This window comes from Marmota flaviventris, chromosome 6, assembly GCF_047511675.1.
Source record: "Marmota flaviventris isolate mMarFla1 chromosome 6, mMarFla1.hap1, whole genome shotgun sequence".
Classification (NCBI taxonomy): Eukaryota; Metazoa; Chordata; class Mammalia; order Rodentia; family Sciuridae; genus Marmota; species Marmota flaviventris.
Window position 1 is genome coordinate 26,406,486 of NC_092503.1, and position 21,128 is coordinate 26,427,613.

At 38.9% G+C, this 21,128-nt stretch overlaps 1 protein-coding gene across 3 annotated transcripts in view; it reads left to right on the forward strand.

The window, feature by feature from the left end:
- The window catches only part of Nhsl1 (NHS like 1), a 245,953-nt gene that overhangs the window by 212,871 nt on the left and 11,954 nt on the right, over positions 1-21,128 (forward strand). For all 3 annotated transcript variants that reach the window (XM_071612992.1, XM_027938508.2, XM_071612993.1), the window contains exon 4: positions 14,116-14,305. In XM_071612992.1, the coding sequence (XP_071469093.1) occupies positions 14,116-14,305 (190 nt within the window). The remainder of the gene's footprint in view (positions 1-14,115; positions 14,306-21,128) is intronic.

Below are 21,128 nucleotides of genomic sequence, written 5' to 3' on the forward strand. Positions count from 1 at the left end.
GTCTAAAAGGTTCAAAGTGAAATAAGATTGTTCCCTGAACAGACGATTCATTTACTCAGTAAATATTTATTTAGCACTTCCAGTATGCCAGGCTTATTCTAGATCCAAAGGACCCATCAAGTGAACAAAACACAGTCCCTGCCATCAAAGAGATAGCAGTGGTGAACAAACCATATCATACAATAAATGCAAGGCGATGATAAATGAATGAAACAATGGCCAGGAAACAGTGGTCAGTGACAGGGCTGCCATTTTTAGATCGAGGGGTCCAAGAGGGACTTTCTGATAGTATTGTTAGAACAAAGCATGCGGTGAAGTATAAGACACCCCACATGAATACCCTGGGAGACCATTCTAGGAAGAAAAGAGTTTAATAAATGCAAAGACCTGGAGACTACAACGTGGTTATCCTGCAAGAGGAACAGCCAGAGACCTGAGCAGCCAGACAGTGAGCAAGCACAATAGAGGTAATGAAGACTGTAGGGGAGAGAACCGAGAGGCAGACTATGTAGCACCTAATTGGCTACGGTAAAGACTTTGGGTATATTGGTTCTGGGTGGGATGAGAAGTCATTGGAACAGTTGAGCAGAGACGTGACACAATCTGATTTGCTATTTAATGCAATTTGGCTACTATATGAAGATTGGACATTAAGGAGTTGAAGATAGCAAAACGACAAAACAATAGGCTGTTGCAGGCATCCAGGCAAGAGAAAGCCCTTGGTGGCTGGGACCAGGTGGCCGTGGGAGAGATTCTAGGTTTTTCTTGAAAGTACATCCTACAGGATTTGATGAAGTTATGAGAAAAAGTCAAGGATGACTCCATCTACTTTTTCCAGCTTGATTCCTCTAGAATCTTATTTTGAAAATTATTTGACTCCTCCACCTACAAGAAATTCCCATCTACTGATCTTACCCTTTCAATACCCTCAGTCTTCCTTCCTCAATTTCTGTCGTGTCACCCAATATCATATTCACATTCAAGCCCCCTGAAGGCCTTCTGCCACTTGCCTGGCAAAATCCCCTCCCAGTTTGACCCTGGTTTCTTCCTATTCTGTGCTACAGCCTGATTAGTAAACAAGGCTGAAGAAAAGAAAGCGCCAAGTTATGTTAGCTAATCTTGATATTAATGAATAGCCCAAAACCTAGAGTGCTGCCCGGCACCTCTAGTACACCAACTCAGTTCATTCTTCTACTCTCTCTCAAATTCTATTTCACACCTTCTCAAATCTCCAATCACTGTTTACCGCTTCTCTCTCAGTACACTCCTTGACACTTACTGCATCAGGAAAACACAGGCAATCCAGAAGGCATATCATTTCACAGCCAAACCAATCACACTGCTTGCTTGCATCTGTTCCCGTATGTACTCACCCTTTCCTGCGAGGGCAGTGGCTGAACAGAACACGCTTCTTTTCTTCCCTGTTGCATCCCAAGTGCCCAGATCACTGCCTGGCATACAGTAGGCACTCAGTATTTTTCCCGTGAAATGAATAAGGTTAACCTCTTAAGGACTTCAGACTTGTAGTTTTCCCCTCTTAAATCGGCCTAATCAATTTTCTCTCGAGATGGCATCATTACCATCATTATACAAACATGCTGTACTTTCTTTCATCTTGAAGAAATCCTTTTTTGACCTTTCATTCCCCTCCAATTTCTACCACATTTTTCATTTCCTCTTTATAATAAAATGTCTCCAAAGAACTGTCTAGACTTGCCGACTCTGCTGCTTTTCCTTACAATCTCTTTTGAAGCCCCTCCAAACAAACTTTTTTTATCCTCAATATAGTACTGAAGTTATTCTTAGGTCCACCAGTCACCTCCATGTTGCCAAATCATGGTTAGGTCTCAGGACCCACCTCTCAGCTCCCTTTGACAGCATGTATTCTCCTATTCTTCTAAAGATACTGTCCCCCCCCCCCCTTTTTTTTTTGATACCAGGGATTGTACTCAGGGCCACTCGAACACTGAGCCACATCCTCAGCCCTATTTTATATTTTATTTAGAGACAGGATCTCACTGAGTTGCTTAGTGCCTCGCTTTTGCTGAAGCTGGCTTTGAACTTGTAATCCTCTTGTGTCAGCCTCCTGAGCTGCTGGTATAACAGGCGTGTGCCACTGTACCCGGCCTCTTCTAAGGACACTTTCTTCTCTTGGTATCTATGGCATCCTCACACTCCTGGTTTTCCACCTCCCAACTAGGCATGGTCTCTCAATCCCTTATTAGATGTTCTTTTTCTTCCAAATATCTAAATGTTGGTTTTTAACTCTGGGCTCAAATCTTGTACTCTGCTCCTTAGTAACGGATTCATTGAGTTCAGCGGTTTTAAATTCCACACATTGAAGTCTTCTAAATGTCTATCTCTCATCCAGACACATGTATATTCCAGTTTATTGTCCATCTCTACTTAAGTATCCTGCAGGTATCTCAAACTTGTCCAACTCCAGATACACAATTCTCATATCATGCTTGCAAACAAACCAGAAACCCCACTCATCATAGTTTTCTCCACCTCAGTAAACCACACCATCCTACCTGTTGCTGAAGGACAAAACATTGGCCACCTTCTTGATTCTTTTCTTTGTCTCATACCTTCAGCAAACTCTAGAATTCCCACTTTTCTGAGTCACCTTCAAACCTTAATTTAAGCATTCTGCAATGCTGAGGTCAAGGGTATGTCTAAGAGAGCAGCTGACTGAGGCAAGTTGGGAGTGAGGTTGGGAGGGATCAGAGCATGTTGCAAGTGGAGAACCTCCGTGGACACCAAGTTCACCAGCAGTGATAACAGGAGTAGTGGCCAAAGGTGACTACAGGACAATCACAGAGGGGCAATGGTAAATCAAGGAGTCTGATATGTGATATGGCTATTAGGACATCATTAGCACACATCTTAGCACAGAATTTTGTGATTCAGAGCAAACCTTGTATATGTCATCCTTTAAAATTTGAAGGAGATGTTATAATTTACATAATGTATCAAATCTGACCCAAGAGGAGAAAGAATATTTTATAAGACCAATCATTAGGGCCAGGGTTGTGGCTCAGAGGTAGAGCGCTTACCTAGCATGCGTGATGTACTGGGTTCTATTCTCAGCACAACATATAAATAAATAAAATAAAGGCCCATTGACAACTAAAAAATATTTTTAAAAAACACTGATCATTAAAAAATTTGTATCTATTTTTTTAAAAAGGGCAAAATTGTTTTACAGGGTTGTGGGTGGGCAGTGGTCCTACCAAAGATTTTTAAAAAGTAGGTAAGTTCAGTGCTTAAAACTGTTCCAGGGGCAAGGGAGAGAAGAAGAAGGAGAAAGACAGTTCTCTTTTTAAAAAATTTTTAACTTGTTCTTTTTGGTTATACATGACAGTAGATTGTGTTTTGATATATCATACATATATGGAGCATAACTTCTTATTCTTGTGGTTGTACATGATGTGGAGTTCCACTGGCCTTGTATTCATAAATGAACATAAGAAAGTCCATTTGAGAGACAGTTCTTTTTTTATATATATATATTTTATTTACATTTTAGTTTTCGGCAGACACAACATCTTTGTATGTGGTGCTGAGGATCCAACCCGGGCCGCACCCATGCCAGAAGAGCGCGCTACCACTTGAGCCACAACCCCAGCCCTAGAGAGACAGTTCTTTTTAATAAATTTGTTAAACACTGAAGCCAAAACCTGAGAGAGACTGCAGAAAATTAACTGCTTGGTCTTATCCATGAATATTGGAATTATAAATCATAAATAAAACATTAAGAAATATAATCTAGCATCTCACTAAAAGAAAGATACTACTAGTTCAACCTGAGTTTATTATAATAGTAATGCAAGGATGTTCAGTATTAGGAAATGTTGTCATCTATTAATCATATTAATAGGTCTGAGGAGAAACTCATATAATTAAAACTTTAGATATTGACAAAGTATCTGGTATTATTTATCAGCCATTCTTTTTTGGGGGGAGGAGTACTGGCAAGTGAACTCAGGGCACTCTACCACTGAGCCACATCCCCACATCTCTATTTTATTTAGAGACAGGGTCTCACTGAGTTGCTTACTACCTTGCTTTTGCTGAGGCTGGCTTTGAACTGAAGATCTTCCTGCCTCAGCCCCCCGAGCCGCTGGGATTACAGGCATGCACCACCATGCCTGGCTTAACAGCCATTCTTGATTTTTAAAAAATCCAGTAATATAGGAACAAGTGGATATTTCCATAACTTAAAGTTTATCTGCCTTGTCCCCAATCCCAACAAAATTTGAAATGGGTCAAGTTCATTCAAATGAGATATAAGACAAGGACAGTCACTGTCATTACTGCTTAACACTGTGAAACTTGACAGCATGACTTGAAAAGCTGCAGAGTCACAAGTACAAAAATGAGGAAGAGTCAGTTTATACATTGTAGGTTTGTAAGTTTGGTAAATCCAGGAAAACAAAAGCCTGAAACTCCAAAAGGAAAAAAAAAAAATAGAATTCAATGATATACTAAGGTATAAAATTAATTCATAGAAAAGAAAAACTCATACTACAAAGTCAAAATAGAAGACATACTAGAAAAATGTATTTAAAATTGCTATGACAGACAAAAGAATGGGGTAAATTTATTAAGAAAATATGAGATTTATATGAAATAAACTTTACTATGGAAGAAAACAAATACATTTCAAATAATGAAAAAGCACACGTGTGCTGAGATCAGGGGAGTCCGTAAAAAGCTGTTGATTCTGCCCAAGCTAATTTATCAAATTAACACAAAACCAATAAAAAGGCACTTATTGTTTGTTCCATTTTATTTTGTTTTGGGGTTACTTTGGGGGGAGGAAGAGGACCAGAGAAGTTGATATGAAAGTTCATAGCTAGAACAGCTGGAGAGCAGAAGACCAGGATAGGAAAACTGCCTTAGCCACGGGTAAAAGCCAGCAGTCCTCCAGTGCGGACAGAACAGAAGAGCACATCTAGAAACAGACCTGGTGGTCAGGACATTTAGTGTGCCTTCGGGCTGGCACTTGAAGTCAGGTGGGGATCCCATAAATGCAAAAGGGTCTCCAAAGCAGCATTGTATGGGTCTTTTCATGTTAAGCCCTAAACCCCAACTGGGATGCAAATTAACATCACTCTAACAGTTGAGATCATTTTAAATAGAGTGTATAGAAATCACTTGGAAGAGAAAATTCTATTCTTTCTATTTCCTAGATAGGCCTTGGGGTAGGGGTATGGTGAGAACAGTGGTCTGTAGAGAGGACACAGGAGTTTACAAGTGCTGAATCTAGAAATGACTAGATGTCACAAGAGGTGTGCGTGTGATGAGAAATATCATGCACTTGACAGATAGTGAGGACTCTCCAACTAGGAGAGTTGCTAATAGGGCAAAGGTTGAGGACATGCGCATTAGAAAAGGGACCTGGGGGACTACCTCTCTAGTTATTTACCCTGGTTGATTATTTTAGAATAATTGTCCTAATTATTCTAATGCAGAACCCCTCCCAACTGGGACTATACAATCTGTATATGGTATAAAGAAAGGTATTTTGGTAATAACATCCACTTGTGTCCTTGACATTAATGTAATTTAGCAAGAAAAAATTTGCTTAAACTGTATTAATTAAAAATAAATAAATATATAAATAGATAATAAATGGAAGGAAGACCAATAGAATATAGGGAAGAGACCAGGAAAGGGAGGAGAGGAGAGAAGGGAACAGTACTGGGGATTGAAGTATATATGAATATGTCAAAATGAACCTCACTATTATGTACAACTATAATGCACTAAAATTTTTTAATTGTTCAAATTATTCCCAATGTGTGTCATCTAAATAGTAAACATGCAGTTTGATAAAATGCTGTTGGCAAAGGAATTTAGAAATCCCAGAAGATGACTTTTAATTTACCTGTGAAATGAAAGAGTAAGTCATTGTATTTTTTGTTCTTGTCTTGACGTTTTTACCCCCACTTGGGGTTTCAGTATATACCAGGTCCTTCCAAAGAGGTTTTTCAGGTATTTGAAGGGAGTCTGTTTATAGGTGCCAAAGTGCTTGCTGTGAGACGATAGGGAATTTCTCCAGCGGCCCTTGTGGGGTGACAGTTGACGGTGTGCTCACCGATTCTGGGAAACAGTCACAGAGGCCCCATTGTCTTAGGGAAAGGATGTCAGTCATGAGTTACTCAACCTTTGTGAAAAATTCACCCCTAAAGAGATGGAATTTTGGCAAATAAATGGTTGGCTTTGATGGTAGTGACAGAAAACTGAATTTTTTTCTTTTCTATTTCCTGTTATTCTTTGAACTGGCACCTCAGGGTCTGTTTTAGGCTTCGTTGAAGGAAATTATTTTATCTGAAGGCAGAATTTGAAGAAGAGGGCAGTAGCCTTGCTGCCGTAACTATAAGCAGGGAAGGTTTATGTTGCTGAGAGCACAGGTTGGGGCAGCTTCCCAACTGTTGGAGCTGCTGGTGGCTTTGTCCCCCATGGGAGCTTCAGGTTCCTCACCTGTGAAGAGACAGAAACCACATGTTGTGGTTGACTCAGGACAGCCCGGGTTTGCAGCTGCCATCCTGTGTAATTATTAATAGCACCCCCTTTCCCTCTCAAAGGTGTTGGGTCTTGATAATAAATTACATGGCCACCTCTCCTACCTTGGCAGGGAATTAAGAGGTTGAAGTGAATTAATGTCTGTAAAACCCCGTAGCCCACTGCCTGGCACATGGTCTGTGCTCAAATGACAATGATCAGTTATTAAACCACTTGACTTTTCAAATCAGACATCAATACACAATGTCTGTTTTGATGAAAATTTGGCCACTCTTCCAGTCATCCTGCCTTTTATTCCACCCACAAAGGGTTTCCTGCCTAAAGCAATGAATTTGAGTGATTTCAGCAGCTACTAAAAACTCTCTGATTGTTATGGCTTCACAGGTCATCTAATAGAACTCTACTCAGTGGTCAGACTGTTACTAACTTTCTAATAGTAGCAGAACACTTTAGAACATTTTCAAAGCTTTTCACAAATCACATTTCCTGTTGCACAAGAATCCCCTGTGAGATAGCTATGGTAGTGGTTGTTACTATTGTTTTAATGAACTGAACAATGAGGCTCAGAAATATGAAATCACTTTTGCAAAATCACATTGGTGGTAGCGGCAGGAAGGGAGGGTAGCATGTGGGGCCTCTTGGATTTGTATTTCTTTCCATTGCACCATGTTAATTAAATCAAAGGCAAGATTAATGAACTACTCAAGTGCTTCTCATTTATTATACCTGCTTTTGTCATGTCTCATTCCATCTTTGATCTAGCTGGCATTCATTCATTTTTTATCTATGACTTCCCCCCACAAAAAAAAAAAAAGATGGGTGCTGCTGAGTCTCAGGATACAGACACAGTCCTGGCCTGGGTAGTTTATAGTCTAGAAATGCTGGTTCTAAAATCATCATTTGTTACTGAGTCTAAGTGAATAGTTTCAGGACACAGGTATCAACGCTGGCTGTTGTGCTCACTGCTCTACAATTTATGGCACCTTATTACTCTGTACCATTGCAGGTGAGGATGAGAAAATTGGGGTTTTTCACTCCGGGGCCTTTGTGCACACACACCAAGGAGGGTATCTCCAATGACTTCATGTGGTTTCTCTTGGACACGTGCCAGTATGCTGTAAACAGACTCTTCATATCTGCCTTCTCTTCTGGCTGGGAGATCTTTTGAGCTCTGTGCTTCTAATATTGAACTGAACACCTGGCACATGGGAAGACTCAGGTGCCAGAGAATATGCTCAGTGCCCAGCTGCCGTGCAGGGGAGCTTTGATTATGCCCATAACATGGATGAGGAAATGGCATGTTGGAGATTAGATCCCTTGCTTAAGATCGTATGGTTTTTAAAATATTAAAAGAAGTATTCTCTTTTACAACAGCTTTATTATGATGTAATTTACATAAGTAAGCTATACATATCTAAAGTGTACAACTTAATAAATTTTGACATGAGACTGTCACCACAATTAAGGTAGTGAACCATCCATCACCCCCAAAGCAAAAAGAGGATTCAAATCCAGATCTATGACTCCAGAGCCCATGGTTTCCATCCTGTTATAGATATATAGGGGAATAGAGCCCTTTTCTCCAGCCCTCTCCTCCTGACAGTCTAATGGGAAATTTGAATTGTTGAGAAAACACGAAGGAAAAGAATGGATAAACAAACGTGGTACAAGACAGAACGTACACCCAGTGAAGTGAATGAATTATTGACTCTCACAACATCAAAAACACCTCAGAGAGAATGCTACTAATTTTTTAAATCTAAAAACAAATGTCTATCATTGAGACATTCATACACTCAAACACACATACATATGTAACAAGTGGTAAAGAAGTCATGAACACAAAATTTGAGCTAGTGATCATCTCTGGAGAATCGAAGACACAGGATCTGGGAGGGGCATGCAGGTTAACACAGGTATTAGCAATATTTCAGGCTGTGGGTTGGATAGTGAGTTCTTGAATATTTATTATTATATATATGTGTGTCTATTATACATATAATTTGCCTAAGTTTCTATATTGTATGAACAATCATATTCCGATTAAGTATTATTGTTATTGTGAGGAAAAGTCACTAATACGGGATAGTTCAAAATCTAAAATGTTTATATTCAGTATACACCAAGAGAGTTTAGAGCTCTTGACAAAGCATCTAGGTTTGTAGATGGGGAAAGAAGAAAATTGCATGTTGGAGAATAGATCCCTTGCTTAATATCGTATGGTTTTTAAAATATTAAAAGAAGTCTTCTCTTTTACAACAGTTTTATTATGATGTAATTTACATAAGTAAGATTATATATATATAATCAAAGAACTTCAACTAATAAAGGATTAGTTGAAGTTCTTTGATAATGTGCATGTGGAAGTCCCCCATTGACCATCCTGGAGTTGCTGGCTGTGCTGTGTCTGTCCTTCTTTGTGGATCCCATTTCTGCCACCCACACTTGTTCTGTTGTTATTGGCAGTAAGGGGAATAATGAACACAAGAAGAACAGAATTAAGTTAGGGTCTCATGCCTAAATATACTGAGAGTAGAAACCAAAAAACATTGTAGAAGTTTTGGCAAATTATGAAACTCTCTAGGATCTTGAAAATCAACAGTCAACACAAGAGAAATTTAATACTGGGAATAAAAACAACAAAGACTAGGTGTCTTCCAAAAAGAACTAGAATATAGTTTGGCGTCTTAAATAATGTGCAATATAATTTCTTCTGTTCTTCATTTACTTTCATGTAATAACTGCTAAATAAATGCTAGTTTTAGCTCTGATTATGTTTTGGTTTTCTAATTTTTAAAAGCAGAGCAAGTTTTAAAAAAAAAAAATCTGGCTAATCTGTGCTTCACAATTAAGCCTACTTTTGTGTCAGTTGGTTGTTCTGCCAAAGAAGCCACATTTCAGGCCCCACTGGCCATCTGGTGGGAGCTTGTCTGATTTCCAGGCAGAACCTCGTGGTCTCTGAAATACAGGTCTTGTGGCATCCAAAAGCCAGAAGAGTACTGCTGGTGTTGCCAGTGCAGCCCTTTGTAAATTTGACACAAGGAATTGTGGTTTCTTGGGTTCCATTTGTGACTGTCCATTCCTTCCAAGACCAGGGTATGGCACATTGATAAGCATTATTGACCCATTTTTAGATCTAAAAACTGCATTTAAATTCGGAAAGCAAGGCAGTGTCAAACTTAATATATTTTTAAAAAGAATAAGAAAAAAATGGAGTCACCCTGTGTCGAGGGATTCATTAGCATGAAGCACATGAACACTGCTTGGGTCATTCTGTTCTCTACGCCAGGAGATGGAGTTGCTCAAAATATGCAGCTGGTAGATGGGGTCGGGAGAATGGCACTACTGCTGTTTACTCCATCTGCTCTGCCACACTGCTGCCCTTTATAGATTTTTTTTTAAGGTTCTGTTCCTATTTGGAACTGTAAAAGGAGGTTTTCTTTATAGACCAGAGTACCTGGTCATTTATTTTAAATATGGCCAGGTAGTTGTTGGACACTGTCTCACAGCAGAGATTTGGGGGCCAGATCTGGGTTCTAATGTTAGCTTCCCACTTGTGAACTTTCCACACGTGAAGTGACCTTTCCTTCTCTGAGCTCCTGCTTCTTTCTTGATCAGACAAGGCCAATAACTACAATTCAGGACAGGGCTTAGAGCAGTTACTGAATTTTCAAAGCTAAAATTCTGAAGCACATTTCTATGAAATTCTGATTTAAAGCCTCATGAAACTAAGAGTCTCTTGGGAGATACAAATAGGATAAATAAAATAAATGTGTGCTAATGATATGTATTGAAGAGAAAAAAAATAGGGAAGGGGAACATAAGATATTGGGAAGAAATTGAAATTGAATACACAAGTCCCCCTCAACAAGAACGGGCTTTTGAGTAAACACCTGAAGAAAAAGAAGTAGCATGCTACCTGGGTAGATATCTAAGGGAATAACATTTCAGGTTAGTGTGTGGCGGGAGGCAAGTGAAAGGCCCTGAGGCAGGAATGTACATGGGATATACAAGGAACAACAAGGAGGGTGGTGGGGGTCGAGTAGGAGGCATAGTAGGAGATGTGGTCAGAGAGATAACAGTGGGTCAGTTGGTAGATTAGGTATGGTCTCGTAGATCATAGAAAAGACTTTGGAGGGTTTGAACAGAGGAGCAAAATGATCTTACATCTGACTTACATTGCTGAAAGACTCTAAGTGCTATGTTGAGACTAGATGTTTGGAAGGGAAGGAATGAGAGAGGGTGGTCAACACAGCAGAGTATGGAGACCAGATAAGAGGCCAGTATTCCAGAGCACTCCCACGTTGTACTAGTCATCTTTCCATCACTATAACAATATATGATATGATCTATCATATGTATCACATGTCTTATAAAAGAAAGTGGGTTGGTTTTTTTTTTTTTTTAGCTCATAGTTTTGGAGGTTTTAGTTCATGGCTGGTTGGCCCCATTGCTTTTGGGCCTGTGTTGATGCAGAAGCCAGTGGTAGGTAAAGCCACTTACTTCATAGGCAGTGAGCGAAAAATAAAGAAAACAGGAAGGGGCTGGAATGCCCTTTGAGGACACCTGCCTCCCAGTGACCTAAAACCCCCCACAAGACCCTTCCTCCTAAACGTCCCGCCAGCTCCCCATTGCACGAGGCTGGAGAGCGAGCCTCCAGCATTGGGCCTTTGGAGGCCACTCAGGATGTGAATCATAGCGGTGTCCATCTTACTGGAGTTAGTGTGTTACATTCTGCCATTAAGACACAGCAGGTTTCCCCTGCGCCCCTCTCATATTTGTAAACTGCAGGAGGAATGGGAGCAGTATCGTTCTGACAGCCACCCACCCTGGCTTCATCCTGGGCAGATGGTGGTACTATAGAACAACCGCATTTGAGTCCTGCTTCTCTGATAAGTTTTCTTGCAAGAGAAGGGAGTACTTTTTAAAATGGATTCTCTCTGTCAGTTGTCATAGTGAAGCAATCCCTGGTGATTGTCCCCTGGCAACCCATACTACAGGAAAGTGCTGTTTCATTGTGAAAGTTATCAATTCTGACACATTATCAGCCAACAGAAAGGAAAGTAGGTTAGTAGGGCTGCTGAGCACCAAACAGCAGTGTTCCCCGCCCCTCCTGGGTGAATGGCGTCACTTGGAAAAGGAGCCCTTGCTGCAGGCCGTTGCTACTCTGTTCACCAGCCTGGAGCTTTGCTTTTCCTTCTAGAATTTTTTGGTTGGGACTTGCTTCCTACTGCCTTCAGAATTTATGCTATTTTTCAAGGTTGCCTTTAAAGTCATTTCTATGTACATTTATTAGAAAATTAGAGACTGACTAGATTGAAAATTCTTACTAGATTGAGAGTCAACCTCAGAGATATGTGACTTTATAAACTGCCATAAAATTCTCAAATAAAATAATCTTAATTTGTGTGTGTGTGTATTTTACAGGTAGAGAATATGTATTATTAGTCAAACTTAATAAGAGTCAGAACTATAAAAAGGTTGAAGTTATCGATTTCTATCAGAGAGCTTAACTGGTGCCTCAAAATTCTCTTTGATTATCTTACAAGTTGTGTGAGTTATTACCATTTTAACCAGAATCTGATCAGGCATGCATGGATAGGGTGCAATTTAATGTCATAAAAAGACATCAGTGGCTGGACACAGTGGCACATACCTATAATTCCAGTGGCTCAGGAGACTGAGGCAGGAGAATGGGGAGTTCAAAGCCAGCCTCAGCAAAAGTGAGGTACTACGCAACTCAGTGAGATCCTGTCTCTAAATAAAATACAAAATATGGCTGGGGATGTAATTCGGTGGTCGAGTGCCCCTGAGTTCAATCCCCGGTACCAAAAAAAAAAAAAAGACATCAGTGACATATGCACAGTTTATAAATTGAGTATATTTATCACTTTAATTACAAACATAATTTCACAATTTCCCTAGGTGGAAAAGAAACTACATAATCATTTTATGTGCTTTATATATTAAAAATATCAAGCAAAAAATAGATTGAGCTATCAGATGTTTTTATTTCCACAGTGCTTTATCATTGTTACCCTCTCTGTTCTAGAAGGGGTACTTGTCAATGTCTGGATTTTGCTTTTCTAAAGTCATTTATATGACCACCACCCTTATGTCCATTATATTTCAAAGTGATAACACTTCAACCTTCATCAGCTCATCAGAATACCTCTGTGGATGAAGAAGATAAATAGTGTCACCCCAGTTTACAGCAAAGGAAACAGTTTTGGAACAGGATTTTTTGGATTCTTGGTCTAGGGCCCTACCCCTGTAATATTTGTCAAATTTGTGGTGCTCTATTAGTAGTAAAGTAAATGCAGATATTTTGCATCAAGATAAATTCAGAAACAATAGGTAGTGATGACATTTGTGTTTGAGAATTCTGATTGATGCATTTTTGCATATTTATTTCCTATATCTTCTTAGAAACCTACATTAAATCCAGAAGACATCAAAATGTGCCTTTTAAAGGTCAATAAATCTTCACAAACCTGAATCACAAAAGAAAACAGCATATTCCTCTTATAGAAAGTTCAAGTACAGGCCGAACACAGCTGTGGTGTTAGAAGGCTGAGAGCAACTACCCTCATCTGGAGTGGGTGGCTGGGAGTGGTGTAGACTGATCTGTGTGCTGGTTACATTGAAGTTCCCTTTGGGAAGCTTCTCTGGCTTTTTATTCTTCAGTAAAATTGTATTTAAATACCGTATTTTCATAAGTGGTAGTTCAGTTTGAGTGTCTAAAATTGAAGAACAGTTCGTATACATTTATTGTATATCATAAACTGCCATTTCCCCACGAAAGTCAATTACCTTTTTTGTTGTTTCTAAGCACTTTGCATTTATTCTGAGTTCATCTTGTCACAGAATCAGCTGCCCAGGAGCCACGTCAAAGTCCTTCATAAAATGCTTGCCAACACAACTCTCTTGCTTACACTTTCTAAGGTGCTGTGGGAAGAAGGGCTCTTGAGTGAGGATGTTAATCTGTATCAAAACAGACACTGCTAGAAATGCTTTTGTGGAATTCTGATAAGGCTCAGAAGGAGGGCTTTCGTCAGCTTCTTCTAATTCAACAATTTCACACTGATTTTTTTCCCCCAGGGAAAAAAAAAAATGGTTTCAGAAGAGCTCATAGAGTTGAACAACAATAGCTCTATCATTTTTTAAATGTTCTTTGAGGTCAGAGCGTAAAGGAAATAAGATTGAGGCTAGAAATTACTCTGAGCAAATCTAAATTTTCATGCAAATGGACACTAATGACTGCAGCCCTGATGTTCTCTAGGCTTCTGAGCTTTCTGTCCACAGCAAAAACCGGGGAAACTGGAAGAACATAAAGGATTTTGTGGATCAGCAATACCCTCTGCAGTCCTCACAATTTACAGGCCAGGGCCAGGGTGAATCATATACATTATGGGTCTTGTTCAAGAGGATGCAGTTTTCTTGCAAATCATTGCTTCTGTGAAATGTGCTCAGTTCTTTGGCTTTCTTTAAATCAGTCTAATTTTTCAAAATAAAACATATTATTTAAAAAAAAATTCCTGCCAGCTTTTTACACGTTGTGATTTCTTGTTTTCTCTGCAGTGTTCTCTTTCTTCATCAGAAGAAAGACTTATTGGCATCAGAAGACCTAAAACGCCAACCTCAGGTGACTACTCTGACCTTAACACTCAGACCAACTGGACCAAGTCACTGCCACTGCCAACACCAGAAGAGAAGATGCGCCAGCAAGCCCAAACGGTCCAGGCTGACGTGGTGCCTATTAACATAACTGGTACGCCTTGCCTGGTAGACAGATTGAGAAAGTCCTTGGGAGAATGTCTGTGGATTTTTGTTGGTTATGTGCTTCTTAGCATTTCACTTTTACACCAAAGGGAATAGCTGTGGTCTAACTTCAGCTCTTCATCAGATGAAGGGAATACTAAAACTACATATGTGTGTGCATGCAAAATATCTGTTGTCTGTTAGATCAGATGACTTTGTCACCAGAGGTTGGTGTCAAAGAAGTCGATGGTTCAACCTTTCATCTAAAACATGGCTTTTTAAATTGTATGGCTTTTTATTAAGATTTCGGTTACATAGGAACATCTTCTCAATGTGGTCCTGGTTGAGAAAGAAAATAGATATTCCCTCCTACTCCCTTCTGAAGGGTTACTTTAAGTAATATTTGTAGAAGTGAAGAAATAATTATTTTGTGATGTTTCTGGTAGATTTTCTTGTTACCTTCTTGTTTCCTTAAGTAAAAAAGGGCAAAAATTCTTGAAATAAAAATATCAAATGAATCAGTAACTATAACATATTCTAAAAGATTTCACTGTGGTGATAAAATTATATTCTAATTTTTATAATTTGAATTACACAATCTTCAAGTAAAAATGCATTGCTTCTGAATAAACGGTTTTTATAGTATGTTACATTAGCTTGGGATGTGAATATTAATTGCTAAATCAGAAACTATGGAATATTGTACTGAGCCATTAATCATTTCTGATAATTAAGGTGATAAATAATGAGGGACATCAAACTTAAAGATAATCTTTCACAAATTTTCTGTAGCTACAGGGGGAATTGGTCAGTGGTTTGGGGAAGATATAAAATCCAAAAGAGGAATGGTAAGAGTTAATAGGAATGGAGCATGCTTAACTTACACAGGCCCTGGGTATAATTCCTAGCACCAACCCCCACCCGAAGTGTGTTCTGTAGAAATAGATGAACAGCAGTCCTAGCAGGAGTCATTGGTAATCAGTCCACACAAAGCATGGCCTATAGACCCTAAAAAAATTAGGTGATAAATGGATAATTTTTCATTAAAAAGGAATTTGAAAACCCATAACTCTTTGATATTTTCTGAGGCTACTACTTTTAGGAAGCCTTTTGCCATGGCTTGGTGAGCTTATAGGGACTGATAACGTTTTGATAATTTTTGAAGCTTTAAAAAAAACCATTGCAGGATATTCCAAAATTACATTCAAAACTCTTATTTTGAATTCCATGGAAATTTAATTAAAACGCATGAATGATTTTTGATTCCATATCCATTTTTCACACTTGTACCTTAAAGAAACAGCATGTCTTACTCCATTTTCTGTGTAAACAGCATTGTTGATCTTCATGATGTGTTTCTCCTTCACCTAGCTCATACCTTTCAAAGATTATTTTTATAAGTAGTTTTGTTGCAGAATGAAATAACAATGGATAGTGTTCACTGCTTGATGAAATACAGGGACACATATTTCTATTAGAAAAAGAATGACATTATTTGATTGATTAAATGCAGCAGAAATGCAATTATAGATGATTAAATGTCTCAAATAATATTATGAGATAAGAAGACTGTTCAATGAAATATGATAATTCTTAATAGAATTAGGATGAAATGCATTATATTGAGATTAGGGGATTTTAAAATAGAGTAACTAGCATTCCAGGAATAAAGAATTATTTGCAATGAAATAAATTTTCACAACAGAAGATGGTGTCACATCTTTGAGTTTTAATTCTCTCCTGCTTGATGACTAAATGTACATGAATTACATTGCATTTAAAAGAAGACCTTTAAGTGCCACCTAGGAAAGGTGAATGATAGTTCAAAAAAAAAAGAGCAATATAAGTTATGTCAAAATATAATTTGTTTTTAACTGAGTCATGGACATTTACAGAAATGATAAAATTAAATATAATAATTACATACTTACTGATCTAGTTTCTGTATCTGTGTGTTCGCATACACACCTATATTTCTGAAAGGACTTGTTTCTGGTCTAAAAAGCAATAAAATTTCAAAATTTCACTTTGGTTGAACTGATACAGTTTATACAGTTCCCTGCTGTGTAAATTATATATTTCTAAAGTCCTAGAAGATTTCTGAGGTAAATATGAAGCTTCTTGAAAGGAATCATGTGCTCATTAATTTGAGTGAGGATTGATCTCTAGTCTGATTTTCAGTAAGACTCAGCAGGAAAAAAAATGGCATAAACAACATAAATATATTGTTTCAAATCCAGAGCTAAGCCCACCAGACCTAGAGGTATAGAACATCAGCACAGTGGAATGCTGGCTTGAAATGTGATTTAATCCCTTTTAGTTTCTATCCTATGGGGACCTGACCTGTTCTAAAAATTGAAGAGAAAAAAATATTTAAGATTAAAAAGAATATATATATATGTATGTGTGTGTGTGTATCACACACACACATGCATACATACTGGCAAGTAATTTAAAATAACATATATATATTCATTCCATAATCTGCCATGTGGGATAACAACTCTTCTACATGGAAGATAAGTAGAGTGAGTGAATATACTTAAATGATTTACAAACTGCCTTGGTTCCTAATGCTGCCTAAGTTTATTTCTAAATACAAACCATGAATAATCAAATGCCATTTTTCAATGAAAGGGAGTGATTCAATTCAATAGATGTTTATTGAATAACTACTTTGTGCCAGGCATTAGGTCATAGGGGCTGGTAAAGTATGACTCATGGTCTCTACTCTCAAGAAATGTGTAGTCCAGCAGGTGAGATCATCTTTTTAGGTCACCATTCAAGGTGGAGAGTAAATGCCTTTAATGGTGTATGTTGTAGATGATTATCCTCATATGGTTTCTTCATTTCCTTGAAGCTTGGGTGGTTTTACCTTTTGTTTTTGTCTTAGAAGTAAAACCGGAGACTAACTGCAACTTTCTGTTAATGTTTTGTCCATTCTTAATGTCTGGGTACAAGGGATTTCTTCTTCTGCCGCAGAGAACTAATGAACCACTGAAGTCATGACTGGCTCCTTTTAAGCCTCATTTGTGCTATTGCATATAAATGACCCATTTATCACAACGGTGGTACCTTCTGGTGTTTCAGGCTCTTCTCTCAATCATTTCTGTTTTTCTCCATTCAGAACAAAGTTGCAAGAATTTGCAAGTTTGCCAGCGTTTGTTTAAGTCTGTTGAAATATGTTTTGATCGTTCAGATCTTTTATTCTGTTTTGATTACATAGTGCACAATTTATTACTATCCAGACAGAAGTTATGTCGTCCACAGCATACCATTACGAATGTGTTTCAGTATTGCTAAAAAGAGTGACTCTTTTTATACTTGTGCATAAGAATGATAGAAATATGTGATTGTGTGTAAATATGTATTTTTTAAAAATCTCCTTTTGAGGAGAATAACCATGTAAAAAGGTCAGTGCTATAAACTGGCAAGTAGTTTAAAATAGACCAGTCAGTAACCGAACTTTTACAAATTTTATTACTTGATGGTTTCCTGTGGTGTGTTAATTACACCAGCTTATACAGAAAGGAGTCCTGTGGATGTGGCATTCCAGGTTTGATTGTCTAAGTTAAGGTTAACCTTCAACAGTGATCATAAGCAGTTCAGCTTTGACAACAGCGGTGCTACTGGGTCTCAGTACTTTATCATTATAAGGCTTTTCACTTTTTATTACAATTGTATCTCACACCGGAGCATTCCTACAGCCTCTCCAAATTGTCAGCCTCCTTGATCCAAGAAAAAAGCTCTGACTCTTGATTATTTGTGTCATCACAAAAGATGAGACATTATATTGGTCTCTGCTGGATGACCAGATGAATAAAGCATATTTATTGCCATTACCACATACATGCTGATGTAGAGAGTGATGTTGGTAGCCAGGCACAGTGGCCCATGCCTATAATCCCAATGGCTCAGGAGGCTAAGGCAGGAGGATTGTGGTTTCAAAGCTAGCCTCAGCAACAGCACGATGCTAAGCAACTCAGTGAGACCCTGTCTCTAAATAAAATATAAAAATGGACTGGGGATATGGCTCAGTGGTTGAGTGCCCCTGAGTTCAATCCCCAGTACCCTGCCTCCCATAAAAAAAAAAAAAGAGTGATGTGGGTGGCCAGAGGAATCCAAAATATTCATTTTTTTTAAAGTGACACAGAATCACTCTTTCAGTGTGTTCTAACGAACTCATATTTGCTACTCTGGCTCATTTGAAGATGAGATCAACGTGTGTCCTTTGGGAAGGACATACACCCAGAAATTGGAAAACAGCCTTATGATGATAATGTGCTTCCCCTCCTTTTTCGCCCTTCAGCATTCATCATCGTATGACTGGCTAACATCATTATTAATCCCTTCTTATCATTTTACAACCAGCTTCTGGAAAGAAAGTGCATGGTGTCAGCTTGCTTGAAAATAACATTGCTTTGCTTGTTCTACTGCTCTGCATTAGGGGAGAATTTCGATCGCCAGGCCAGCCTTCGGCGGTCTCTAATTTACACAGACACTCTGGTAAGACGACCGAAGAAAGTCAAAAGGAGAAAGACTATTACAGGAGTCCCAGACAACATTCAGAAGGAGCTAGGTATGGCTCGTAGAACTGCATTCCATTGCCCTCCTCGCTGCTCGGCGTTACTCAGCTAACCTTGTGTGGTGCTGGTCAAATCCATATGTTCTAATGGCCAGATTCTTCCCTCGTGAGGCACCAGGTGCAAATCTTACAGATGATTTACTGCATTTTGGGGACAAGATAGCAGGGAAGAGCTTTTGTGTAAACGTAAGTAGGATGATAGAAATTGGGTTTGCCGTCATCTCTAGGCATCTTGAACACTGATTATTTCCATATTTACACTGATTGTTCATGTAGATCTTAAGTTCTTAAGAACCAAAACCTCATTCTTGGACTTCACCTTACGAGGGTGGATTTCAGTACTTTCACTGACGTGCTGGTGGCATTTTTTTCACGAGAGGCAGCAATATGAGATAGTCGTAAATGTCATTATGACAGAAAATAGTTGTTGGGTGTCAGGTACCTTTGTTACTATCAATGGAACTCATAGCTCTTTTATTCAGTATTTTGCAACCTGTGATCAAACCAATGGGGGCTGGTAGAAAAAGTCGTTTCATTCACTGTTGGCTTACCTGATGTCCTTGTGCTTGTCTTTTTATGCCCTTTGGATAATCCTTTCATTCTCTTCTCTGTAATAGATTCCTCTCCCTGTCCTTTAACAAGGCCCTGCAGGAATGTCCGCAGGGGCAGTTTAGCTTAGCTCCTAGGTCAGGAGCAGGACTCCAGCACTAGACTTCTTCAGTTGGAATTTTGACTCTGCCACTTGTTCTCTGGGTGAGATTACGTCACCCCTCTGAGTCTACTTCCTCATCCCACAAATGGGGTAGTGATATGACTGGGTGTACTTTATGCGGTTAGTTGATGACTAAGTAAAATTCTCCATGTGATGGCACTTGGTTCCTGGGATTACTATTAATGTAGTAGCCACTGTTGTCGTTATGGAGAACATAATGCTACCTATCTTGAAATTTGCCTCTTCCTCTTTCTCCAATCTGTGGGTTATGACCTCATAGTTCCTTTGCCTTATATTATTTACTTTGATTTACTATTAAAGATTATACTCTGGAAACTCAGAATCATGGTTTCTGAAATTGCTTACTAGTCTTTTGGTCAAAATGAGCTTATCTGAACAATAGTGATATTTCTATTGCAGTACTTTGAGGTCACATTTGGCTTCCAGTGCCACAAACGTTTTCCCCCATCACCCCTGCTTAATGCCTGGGAGTGGGGAGAGCATGCTCCTCTTTACCTGTCATTTTCTCTTTTACTTCCATTGACTGCAATACCTATTCTGCGCCTTCTAGAGTATAGCAACATTAGGACAAGAATAGCAATGTTTTGCCTCTGCTATAGGTAGCTCCTGAGGTGCACTTGGTGTGCAGGAGCTTGTCCCGTTCCATAACAGAAGGGTTTGGTAGAAACGAAGGCAGGGCTGTGACTGAGCCCAAGGAATTTGAGAAGTCTGTCTTTGGTTCGTGCAGCATGCTGCTCCTGTGCTACCTGAGTCCTCCAGGCACCTTCTCCAAACTTATGCCTCAATGTCACCTGCGATTTCTCCTTCTCAACACTTAGCTGTGGATTATTCTTTCAGACTCTTTCTTCTTGAGACAGCTAACACATTTGAGATCTGTACTGGTATGCTCAGCAGGTGTTTAATAGGCTAATTCCTCATCATACTCAGGTAATGTACTTTAGCTGGTCTTTTTAGGAGATGTGCCTTAACCCAAAGGAGTGACTTTAAGGACAAACAGGACTTTTATAAGATAACAAGGTTAATGTTTTGAGGTAAGCTGTTTTTTAAGTGGATTTCCATTTGGGATAAGTAGGTGCTGGATGACTTTGTGTAAAAAGTGGAAGAATAAGATGTGCATACACATAAGTACATATGATGTATGTACCGTGGCTATGACATGTGATATGAAGCCTGGAACCTAACAGTTACAAACTTTCATCACTTTGAACTCACAGTGTGAGTCAGTAACTCAGTTGCCACTTGGATCTTACTACAGTGACCTGTCCAGCTAGGGAAATCTTAGCTTCTATAATTTTAATATTTCTTAAATTGATGATCGGGTCCCTGAAACCTATGTTCATTTCTCTTCTGCATGTGACAAGGAACCACCACTAATGGTGGAGGAAAGAAAATAGCTTTCCCTGCATCATTTGGGTTGTGACTGTTGCTAGACATGAGACAGAGTCATTGCACAGCCAATGACATGGCCTGAATGACAGTTGGAGCCACTGAGAGAACTCTATCTAAGCTAGAGCT